The sequence below is a fragment of the Nomascus leucogenys genome, chromosome 22a (genome assembly GCF_006542625.1).
Source record: "Nomascus leucogenys isolate Asia chromosome 22a, Asia_NLE_v1, whole genome shotgun sequence".
Taxonomy (NCBI): domain Eukaryota; kingdom Metazoa; phylum Chordata; class Mammalia; order Primates; family Hylobatidae; genus Nomascus; species Nomascus leucogenys.
In genome coordinates this window covers 71,102,174-71,113,588 of record NC_044402.1, presented here as the reverse complement: position 1 = coordinate 71,113,588, position 11,415 = coordinate 71,102,174, and the positions used below count along the sequence as shown (strand labels likewise).

The following is an 11,415-nucleotide window of genomic DNA, read 5'->3' as shown; positions in this document are numbered from 1 at the left end:
GCAAGATCCCATTATCTAGACAAACAAATAAACAAATGATGAATGATATAAAAGTACCTGAAATGGTGGTAATTTATAGGGGACTAAACGTATGAATTCTGGGGCAATAATGACCATGCACAAATCCAGCCTCTACAAACAAATAGGTGTATGATACTGCACAAATTATTCACCCTCTCTGTGCCTCAGTTTTCTCATCTGTAGAATGGCATAATAATAGCACTTAATGGAGTTGTTGAATTATATAATGTGTGTAGAGCAGTTTGAACAGTACCTGGCACATAGTGCTGTGTAAGTGTTTTCAACTATTTTCCTCTCTGAGTAACTCATATATTGAGCTAAGGCCTAAATATTAGGAAAAGTCTTAAGCTAAGAATATAGATAACTTAAAAGAAACTGTACCAAATAAGGAAGAATTAGACTAAAATGTCATTCTCGTCTTTATATTTGCATGGTATACATTAATGAAAATACGTGAAGCTTTAAGTATCACACCAACACTCATGATCCATCTTCACCTTCGTCAGAGCTCTCGTCACTCAGCTCCTCATCGCTTTCTCCTTTACTCTCACCGCTGCTGTCTTCATCACTGTCTTCACCATCTTGCTCACGATTCTGAGTTTTCTCTGCCACAGAAAGGAAGAGGATTGCTTAAGTGTTTCTTAATATTTCACTCTGAAAAATAATTCTCCTTGCCCCTCGCTCTACCAAGAAATACATATATTTGCAACAGAAGAACTGAGTTGGACTTGGCTAACCGCACTAGGGTCAAAGCGGTAGTACAAAGAAGAAACGTATTTTTACTGGCATACAGGTGTTTTTGATAATTTAAAACGTAAGTCTATAAAAATAATTTTACTATTGTCAATGAAATTCTATTTAATAATTTCATAGAATTCTTTCTATCATAGAATTTTATTGACAATAGTAAAATTGTCCATTGAAAGGAAGTGAGACAGGGTAACTGAGAGGGTTTGGCTTCCCTTGGAATTGTGGGTAATTCCTTTAACACGCAGCTGTGTTAGTATGGTTCTGCTTGTCAATACCTGATGCCTGGTGCCCAGGGAGCCTGCTCTGCTTGGGCAGTTCTATCCCACAGAGAGAAGGGGGTCATTGTGACCATCCACAGAGGACAAGCTGTTTCACTAAACCATTTAAAACAGCCATTTAGCCTTTTCTTAACCACTTCCTAAAGATGTATTGACAATCTCCCGGGATAATGGGTTTTTAAAAAGTGACTGCTTATAGTTCTATGAGAAACAAGGAATTTCAATTTTTAAAATTACCCATCAGCAACATTTCTTCAATAAGTGTGAAAAACTCCTTGGCCTCAGGATTTTCTGGTTCATAGATTAGGACTGAAAATGGACAACAGAATGTGTATTATTAACGTTCAGTGTTTCAGCAAACAGGCTCCTTAAAATGAAATTGAACTGTCAGTCAGAGCAGGTGAAATGCACAATGCGATAAACACTAACAATTATACCACAGGTATATCTGAGTGCAAATAGAGAAAATGCTGCACTTATATTTTGTGCTTTGGAAGATAAATGATCCTCGTTATATTTGCTTTCTTTTTTTTTTTCCCTGAGACAGGGTGTTGCTCTGTTACCCAGACTGGAGTGCAGTGGCATGATTTGGCTCACTGCAGCCTCTGCCTCCCAGGTTCAAGTGATTCTCATGCCTCAGTTTCCTGAGTAGCTACAGGTGTGTGCCACCACGCCTGGCTAAGTTTTGTATTTTTGGTAGAGACAGGGTTTCACCATGTTGCCCAGGCTGGTCTCAAACTCCTGACCTCAGGTGATCCACCCACCTCGGCCTCCCAAAGTGCTGGGATTACAGGCATGAGCCACTGCACCCAGCCCTCATTATATTTTCTACCTCCTATCCATAGAATGCAATCTCTATCACCTCAATATAGCTTCCCTCATAGGCCAGTAGCCAGAGTGTTTCATGAACATAATCATTTCCCAAAGAAGGTACAAATTCTGCAAAATATGGAGACTTTGCTAATGAGAAGACTGTGTGCCTAGAGGTCTGTTAATCCTTCATCTCATGTCATCCACCCATCTACATGACATCCTTTACTAAAGGTCTCATCGCAACACAGAGGAAGTTTTTGTTTGTTTGTTTTTAATGCAACCTCTTCCATGCTAGAGATGCCATTTTGTTACATCTTTCCAATAGGGGAAACTGATGTTACTTCTTTCTCTTCATCTTGACAACTTTTACTGTAGTCTACACGTTGGTCATTGCCTGCTCAACAACGTTCTCCACCTTCATTGGACCCATCGTTTTCAGTACTATTTATTCCTTTCTGCTGATCCTTTATGTGACTGTGTCACCTTTCTTTTGGACCACACCAATAGACTTTTTTAGGCTTGTTAGTATGTTACCGAAATCCTAGAGGCCAGAAAGATTTATACCCTTAGTTTCAGAGTTGTCTAGACTATTTTATTCACATTTTTAGATCTCGCTCCACAGATCTCTCTCTACTTCTTCCTACCAGCCTTGAGGAGTATTCATAATTTTGCATCATCCGTTTAATGTTGTGACTCCTGCTCAATATCTTGGTGGCCTCCAAGGGGGGCACTGAAACATCAAGTGTGCTCTTCATCTGGCTAAAAGTAAGACATAATTGTGAGGCTGGGCATGGTGCCTGACACTTGTAATCCCAGCACTTTGGGAGGCTGAGGCAGGTGGATCATTTGAGCTCAGGAGTTCAAGACCAGCCTTCGCAACCTGGTGAAACCCTGTCTCTACAAAAAAATACAAAAATTAGCTGGGCGTGGTAACATTTGCTTGTAGTCCCAGCTCCTTGGGAGGCTGAGGCGGGAGGATGACATGAGCCCAGGAGATGGAGGTTGCAGTGGGTCAAGATCGTGCTACTGCATCCCAGCCTAAGTGACTAAGGGAGACTCTGTCTCAAAAAAAAAAAAAAAAAAGAGAGAGAGAGATAACCATTGTGGATGGTTGAACTAGACCCCATTGGCTCATAGGATCCCACCCATGGCTTTCATCTTGATACACCAAATAAGGGACTTTATTTCCTAATCTACTAACATAACCAACAATTTGTCATCAATCTGGTTTAGCATGACTGCGTGCCTGCTTAGAAGCTGCTTTTAAGGATCCTATAAGTATTTTATGTATCATTATACATACCCATAAGGTTTCTGAGCAAAGTAATTTTTTGCACATTTTACCTTGGACTAAAATATGCTTATCATTAACAGTCTAAATCTCTGAGGCTAAGCTTCTTTCCAGAAGAGGGTTTCTCTAGCTTGCTTCTTTAGATACTAGTTTCTTTAAAAGTATACTGTAGGCTAATAGGAAAGAGTGAGTTATTTTATTCAAAAATAAATAGAAGGTTTTGTAGGAACTATATTTTCGGAAGATACAATATATCTGTATTTGCATTAGACATATAATGGCATGAAGTATTTTGGTTTTTGAGCCATTATTCTTTAACATTTACAACGGATGATTTATTAAATAAGTCTTCCAGGACCTCCATGTATTATGTAGAGAATCTCAGGCTGCCTGGGAGCAGAAGTGTGGTACCCTAAAGAGACTGAGCTGCAGGCTTTTGACTTACAGGTGAAGTGACCAAAAAATAGGAAGATTCATTGGCACCAAATCTCATAGTCACTCATGAGATGAATGGAGAAACGTGAAGTACTTTGGACTCTTGACTTTCAGTTCCATTTAAAAACCACTTTTGGCCAGGTGCAATGGCTCATGACTGTAATCCCAACACTTCAGGAGGCTGAGGTGGAAGGATCGCTTGAGCCCAGGAGTTTGAGACCAACCTGGGCAATGTGGTGAAATCCCACCTCTACAAAAAATACAAAAATTACCTGGGCATGGTGTTACATGTCCACAGTCCTAGCTACTTGAGAGGCCGAGGTGGTAGGATCCCTTGAGCATGGGAGTTCAAGGCTGAAGTGAGTTGTGATCACACCACTGCACTCCAGCCTGGGTGACAGAGTGATACCCTGCCTCAAAAATAGTAATAATAATACTTCAGTGTTTTTATAAAAATAGAAAATTGAACATGATTCTATCAGGATTTCTTCTAATTTGAAATTCTGGCTGGATGCAGTGACTCTCGTCTGTAATCCCATTGCTTTGGGAGGCCACGGCAGACAGATCACTTGAGCCTAGCAGTTCGAGACCAGCCTGGAGAATATGGCAAAACCCGTCTCTACAAAAAATGCAAAAATTAGTGGGTGTGGTGGTACGCACCTGTAGTCCCAGCTACTAGGGAGGCTGAGGTGGGAGGATTGCCTGAGCTGGGAGATTGAGACTGCAGTGGCTGACATTGTGCCACTGCACTCCAGCCTGGGTGACAAAGCAAGACCCTGTCTCAAAAAAAAATTCTATATTTGTGGGTCACCAAAAATAATTTTGACTAAAATATTTTATTCAATGGCTCTAAAGGTCTAAAGTACTTGAAAGGATTATTTACCTCAGATACAAGATAGGAAGTGTTGAAGTATTCAAGAAACCAATTTGTAAAATGAACCAATGATCTAGAAGTACTCTATCCACAGTTGGGACTCTTGTGAGGCAAGCGAGGGCAGACCCTCACTCAATCCCTGTGCTACATTTTCACTTACGGACTTTACTGTAAGAATGAATTTAAGTTTAACACTACTTAATATTTTGAGTCCTGCTGCCAACAAGTTTAATTGTAGAGTTGCTATTTTATCTTTTTTAATGTATTATCACTAATATGTTCGAAGAAAAAGATGCATAAAATAGTTGAAAAGATGATAGAGTTCAACAAAGAACCAGAATCTTTCCAGATCGTTAAACGGAAATTCTAAAATTGGAAAAGACAACCTTGGACTCACTAAATAGTTTTAACAGCATATTGGACACAGCAGAAGATAAAGAAACTCAAAAACAGGTAGGTAGAAAATATTAAAACTGACACATAGAAATAAAAGAAAGAGAGCCAGGCGCCATGGCTCACCCTGTAATCCTAGCACTTTGGGAGGCTGAGGCAGGAGAATCACTTGGGGCCAAGAGTTCGAGACCAGCCTGGCCAACATGGTGAAACCCCCATCTCTACTAAAAATACAAAAATTAGCCAGGCATGGTGGCACAAGCCTGTAATCCCAGCTGCTCATGAGGCTGAAGCATAAGAATCACTTGAACTCAGGAGGCAGAGGTTGCAGTGAGCAGAGATTACACCACTGTACTCCAGCCTGGGTGACAGAGCGAGACCTGTCAAAAAAAAAAAAAAAAAAAAGAAAGGAAGGAGAAGGAAGGAAGGGAAGGAAGGAAGGAAGGAAGGAAGGAAGGAAGGAAGGAAGGAAGGAAGGAAAACAAAACACACTAGAGCTGAGTATAAGATACACATGGGACACCATGAAAAAAAAAGTCTAATTTATGTGTAATTGGAGACCCAGGAAGAGAAGAGAGAGAATAGAGTAGAAGTGGTATTTGAAAAGGTAATGGCCAAGAAATTTTCAAAGCTGATAGAAACATCAACCCACAGAGTTAAGAAACTCAGCAAATGCCCTGAACAGTACAACTGCAACAAAAAACCCACAACTATTTTGAACATCAAGTCAAACCACTAAAAACCAAAGATAAAAAGAAAAATAAGGTAGATCATATCATTGCTCTACTCAAAAGCCTCCAGTGGTTTTCCCACCTCAGGGAAAGAAAAGATCCTATGCAATCTGACAACCCCCTGCCTATGATGCCTCTGACTTCATTTCCTATCACACTTCCCCATGCTCATTCTGCTCCAGTTACACTGTCCTCCTCACTATTCCTTTCAGGCACACTCCTGTCATAGCACATTTGCCATTCATCCTCCCTGGCACACTCTTCCTCCAGATATTCACGTGGCTATTCCTCAAGTCTTTCAGTGAGGCCTTCCTGGGCCATCCTATTTAAAACGTTTTGCCTTCCTCCAGTACCTTCTACTCCTTCTTCCCTACTTTCTCACCATGGCACCTATCATTCATGACACACTATCTGTTTATTGTCTTTGCAACACTAGACACAAATGTGGGATTGTCATCTGTCTGATTGATTATTTCCAGTGCCTGGAACAGTGGCTGGCACGTGTTGGCACTCAATGTTTGTGGGATAAATGCATGCTCAGTTAAGGTTTGACTGCTGTATCACCTGACACTTCTTTGAAACTAAAGGTATAAAGTTACTAACCCATCATCATGAGGGTAAAATTTTTGATTTATTTTCCAGTGATGGCAATTAGCCGATGCTAGTTTACATTAATTTATTCCACTAAAATGTACTCTAGAGATCTAAATTAGTCCTTATACCAATCAACCTAATTTATTATCAAGGAATCACTGAGACACTATCAGGGAATTCACTAGACCTATGATAATCAATCCATTTTATATATTATGGAATTCATTTTTGAAAACAAAGAGAAGATTAGAAAATATGAAAGTATTTTGTACTTACTCATCTGACATAATTTTTTTGCCAGCTGGTATTCTCGGGCCATTTCTGCTCTCAGGAACTGGAAAACATTAAATTCTTCAGATAAGTGAATTTAAATGTTGTCAACTCTAAACTCCCTAGAAAATCTTCCATTAATCATTAGTTATTTTGCTTTTAACATTTCCACATGTTTTTCCAGGAGTCAGTCTATAATGAATAGTCAATCAATTAATCAAGGCTATTGAAGTACCTCTGATGGCAAAGCCACATGGGGTAAGGATGATACCTCTGCTTTCCTGCAACCATACTGTGTATGTACTACTGAACAATTTGAGAATATGTAGGTTGATTCAAATGGCACAGATAGTGAAGACATTAATCACTTTATTTTAATATTCCTTTGGTTCAGATACAGGTTTCATTTGTAACTTAGTCCAGAATTATATGACAGTTGAAAAAAATGCAGACTTACAAAATGTACATTTGATATTTTCCAGCATTGCTCTTATATCATCCAGTTTTGTTTTTATTATTTTTATTATACTTTTCTTGTTACAAAATAATACATCTTTTTTTATGTAGGAAATTTAAAAGCTAAATACACATATTCTGTCCCAAATTAATAAGCACTTAATTTCTACCATCTATGAAAAATAAACACGTTTATTTTTAACATCTTCATGTATATTCTTTCAAGTATTATTTTCCATAAATTAACACATATGCATTTACAACATTTAAGATTATTTAGTAACTTAAAAAAAATAAACCATGGATTGTGATCATTTTCTCCTCATGGCATGAAATATTCTTACATATTTTTTACTTACTTAGGCTACAATTTACTAAACTAATCTTCTATTATAGCTATTTAGACTGCTTCCATTAAAAAAATGCACAAAAAATCCCCTATACTTTGATGATTGTTCTTGCTTGTGTGTGACACATTCTGAACCACATGCAGGTATATGAGTTTTATTCTGTAAGAGATAGAGGCATATAGTAATATAAAAGAGACCCTTCTCATACACTTCCAGATATTTGATAAATACCCAGACACTGTTTTCAGAAGTAGTTCTCTACCAGTTTTCTCAATTTCTGCCATGGGTTAAAAAAATTTTTATTTCTAATGTAAGTATAACTCTTCCAGAGATTTTTCTATGTCATTAATTTCATCAAAATTATCATTCACATACTAATTATTCTATTTTATTTTATTTTATTTTTTTAAATTTTATTTTATTTTTATTTTATTTTGAGACAGAGTCTCGCTCTGTCGCCCAGGCTGGAGTGCAGTGGCGCGATCTCGGCTCACTGCAAGCTCTGCCTCCTGGGTTCACGCCATTCTCCTGCCTCAGCCTTCTGAGTAGCTGGGACTACAGGCACCTGCCACCAAAAGCCCGGCTGATTTTTTTGTATTTTTAGTAGAGATGGGGTTTCACCATGTTAGCCAGGATGGTCCTGATCTCCTGACCTCGTGAGCCGCCTGCCTCGGCCTCACATACTAATTAATATGGATAAATGCATGCTCAGTTAAGGTTTGACTGCTGTACCACCTGACACTTCTCTGAAACTTAAGGAAGTATAAAGTTACTAACGCATCATCATGAGGGTAAAATTTTGACATTATCTTAACCCCGTGCCCATGGTATGTTAAACCTAAACATGGTAGGTTCAACTCATGCAATAGAATTCTTATATTTTCAAAATCTATTCTTGTCTAGGTTAAACATGGTATGGTCTTAAACATGGTAGGTTCAACTCATGCAATAGAATTCTTATATTTATAAAATCTATTCTTGTCTAGGTTAAGACATTTTCATTTTCATTCCTATTTGTGGTTTTCTTCCATTTTAATTATGATATTTAGTGGTTTATATCTATGTCATCCTTTTTTCAAATATCCAACTCTTGATACATTAATTTGGTTTTTAGTTTGAATTAAAGTTTAATTCTTTTTCTTGTTTTATGTTTATTTTTCTAGTTTCTGGCATTAATATTTAGTTCATTTATTGTCATTCTTCCTTGAATCATCATCATCATCATCATTGAAGCATTTGAAATTTTAAGCTCATTTCAAAATTTTAATATTTAGTGTTGTGGTGATTACTATTTTCCAAATAGTTTTTAAGTTTTTTTTTTTTTTTTTTTTTTGAGATGGAATCTTGGTCTGTTGCCCAGGCTGGAGTGCAGTGGTGCAATCTCGGCTCACTGCAACCTCTGCCTCCTGGGTTCAAGCGATTCTCCTGCCTCAGCCTCCTGGGTAGCTGGGATTACAGGCATGCAGCACCACACCTGGCTAATTGTTTGTCTTTTTATTTTTTGGAGGCAGAGTCTTGCTCTATCCCCCAGGCTGGAGTGCAGTGGCGCCATCTCAGCTCACTGCAATCTCCGCCTCCCAGGTTCAAGAGATTCTCCTGCCTCAGCCTCCTGAGTAGCTGGGATTACGGGCGCCTGCCACCATGCCTGGCTAATTTTTGTAGTTTTAGTAGAGACAGGGTTTCACCATGTTGTTCAGGCTGGTCTTGAACTCCTGACCTCGGGTGATCCACCTGCCTTGGCCTCCCAAAGTGCTGGGATTACAGGCCTGGGGCACTGCGTCCGGCTGTTTGTATTTTTAGTAGAGATGGGATTTTACCATGTTGGCCAGGCCAGTCTTGAACTCCTGACGTCAAGTGATTCTCCTGCCTAGCCTCCCAAAGTTCTGGGATTACAGGCGTGAGCCACCGCGCCCAGTTTAAGTTTATTTTTTATTTTTGTTTTACACTCATGCCATTTAGGAAAAATTGTTTTTAGTTTTAAGTGGTTTTGTTATTGTTATTTTTGTTGTTAATGCCTAGTTTAATTGATCATGGACAGAGAATGTGATCAGTAAAATATGCAGCTATTTTTATATTTTTAAAATCTATTGTGAAAAATTTAAACATACACAAAAGTAGAGAGAATAGCAAAAGAAATCCAGTTTCCCAATTCTCAGCTTCAAAATTGGGGTTCTACCAATGTCACCACACAGTCTTTCCCCACTTCTGTCTGGATTATTTTAAAGCACTTTACAGATATCATCTCATTTTACATTACTATAAAACCCAATCAAAATATTACTATCATACCTAAACATTTAGGAATTTCTTAATATTATCTAATAGGTAGTCTATTTAATGAAGCATTATATTAATACTAGCCTCAGGAAAAGAAAAGAAGTATGGAATCAATTTCAGACTCCCTTGTATTGACCTATTTGTTGTTTTTGTTAGCATAAAATATATTTCCTTTAACAGTTCAAAAGGCAGTAAAATTAAGAAATTCTTGCAATGGATGTTTTGCAGAAGCCCTTGATGAGAATTATCTAACACTCCAAAATTAAGCTGAAGACAGGTTTAAAAAATTATTTGTGATATTCAGAATAAAGAGATGCTTAACAACTAAACAAAAAGCATAAACACTGATGAAATCTGACTGGAAAAAAAATCCAGCTAGAAGCTACAAAAGCCATTTTAAAGATAAATTAAGAAATCTAAATTTGGTGGAATATTATATATTACAGAATTATTACTAATTTTCTTAGTTGTGATAAGGATATAGTGTTACACTGAAGAATGAACTTTGGAGACCCATGCTTGAGTATTTACGGGTGAAGTTTCATGACGTCTACAACTAATTTCAAGTGTTTCAGTCAGAAGTATATATCTAGGATGGGCACAGTGGCTCATGCCTGTAATCCCAACACTTTGGGAGGCCGAGGTGGGCGGATCACTTGAGGCCAGGAGTTCGAGACCAGCCTGGCCAACATGGTGAAACCCGATCTCTACTTAAAAAAAATTAGCCAGGCATGGTGGTGCATACCTGTAATCCCAGCTACTCAGGAGGCTGAGGCACGAGAATCACTTCAACCCAGAGGCAGAGGCTGCAGTGAGGTAAGATTGTGCCACTGCACTCCAGCCTGGGCGACAGAGCAAGACTCTGTTTCAAAAAATTAAAAAAAAATAATAATAAAGAAGAAGAAGAAGAAGTATACGGCTAGGCTATATCTATGCCTCTCCCATCAAAAGAGAAAGATAAAGCAAATGAGGCACAATGTTAATGAGTAGTGAATCTAGGTAAAGAGTATTCAGGTGTTCATTGTTTTACTCTTTCCATTTTTCTATAGGTTTTAAAATTTACAAAATTGGCCAGGCGTGGTTGCTCACACCTGTAATCCCAGCACTTTGGGAGGCCAAGGCAGGTGAATCACAAGGTCAGGAGATCGAGACCATCCTGGCCAACATGGTGAAACCCCATCTCTACTAAAAAAACACACAAAATTAGCCAGGCGTAGTGGCGTGCACCTGTAGTCCCAGGTACTCGGGAGGCTGAGGCAGGAGAATCGCTTGAACCTGACAGGCAGAGGCTGCAGTGAGCCGAGATCACGCCACTGCACTCGGCCTGGGTGACAGAGCGAGATTCCATCTCAAAAATAAAATAAAATAAAATAAAAATTAAAAATTGGGACAACTAAAAAGGGACGCATTGTGAAAACAAAAAATCTTACGCGCAGTACAAAACAAGATATGAAAGTAAGCAATCTCATATTATCTGAATTTTTACATGAAAATGAATTAATGGATAACTTTTATAATTAAATGTTGAAAAAGAAAGAAAAAAAGAAAACAAGCCACTCCAGAGAGTCTAGTTATGGTAGATAGGGTCATTGAACGCTTTATAATTCATGAATGATTTAGGTGTCTAGTCAAAAGAAGACTAAGTGAAGTCTTTCTAATATTTGGCATCAATTTTTCTTCTTCCTTCTTAAAAGCACCTTATAATATTAAGGAGGTTTCAAAATTTCCTATATATGCTTTATTCTAGGAAGGAAATATAGTAAATATAATATGACTGATTTCTTTATATGAGTCCATGGCTAGCAATTAAATTATCTAAGAAGAGAAGTACATAAGCATTTTTTATTTTGCCCTAAAAATCTAATTAGGCTTTTGGCCCTGA

The 11,415-nt window shown here is 38.2% G+C and overlaps 1 protein-coding gene across 1 annotated transcript in view; it reads right to left on the bottom strand.

The window, feature by feature from the left end:
• Positions 1 to 429: 429 nt before the first annotated feature.
• The window catches only part of ERICH2 (glutamate rich 2), a 28,561-nt gene continuing 17,575 nt past the window's right edge, over positions 430 to 11,415 (bottom strand). Inside the window, exons 8-10 of the mRNA XM_012500546.2 lie at positions 6,457 to 6,514; positions 1,287 to 1,358; positions 430 to 626 (exon numbers count right to left, since the gene is read on the bottom strand). Of these exons, the coding sequence (XP_012356000.1) occupies positions 502 to 626; positions 1,287 to 1,358; positions 6,457 to 6,514 (255 nt within the window). The 3' untranslated portion in view covers positions 430 to 501. The remainder of the gene's footprint in view (positions 627 to 1,286; positions 1,359 to 6,456; positions 6,515 to 11,415) is intronic.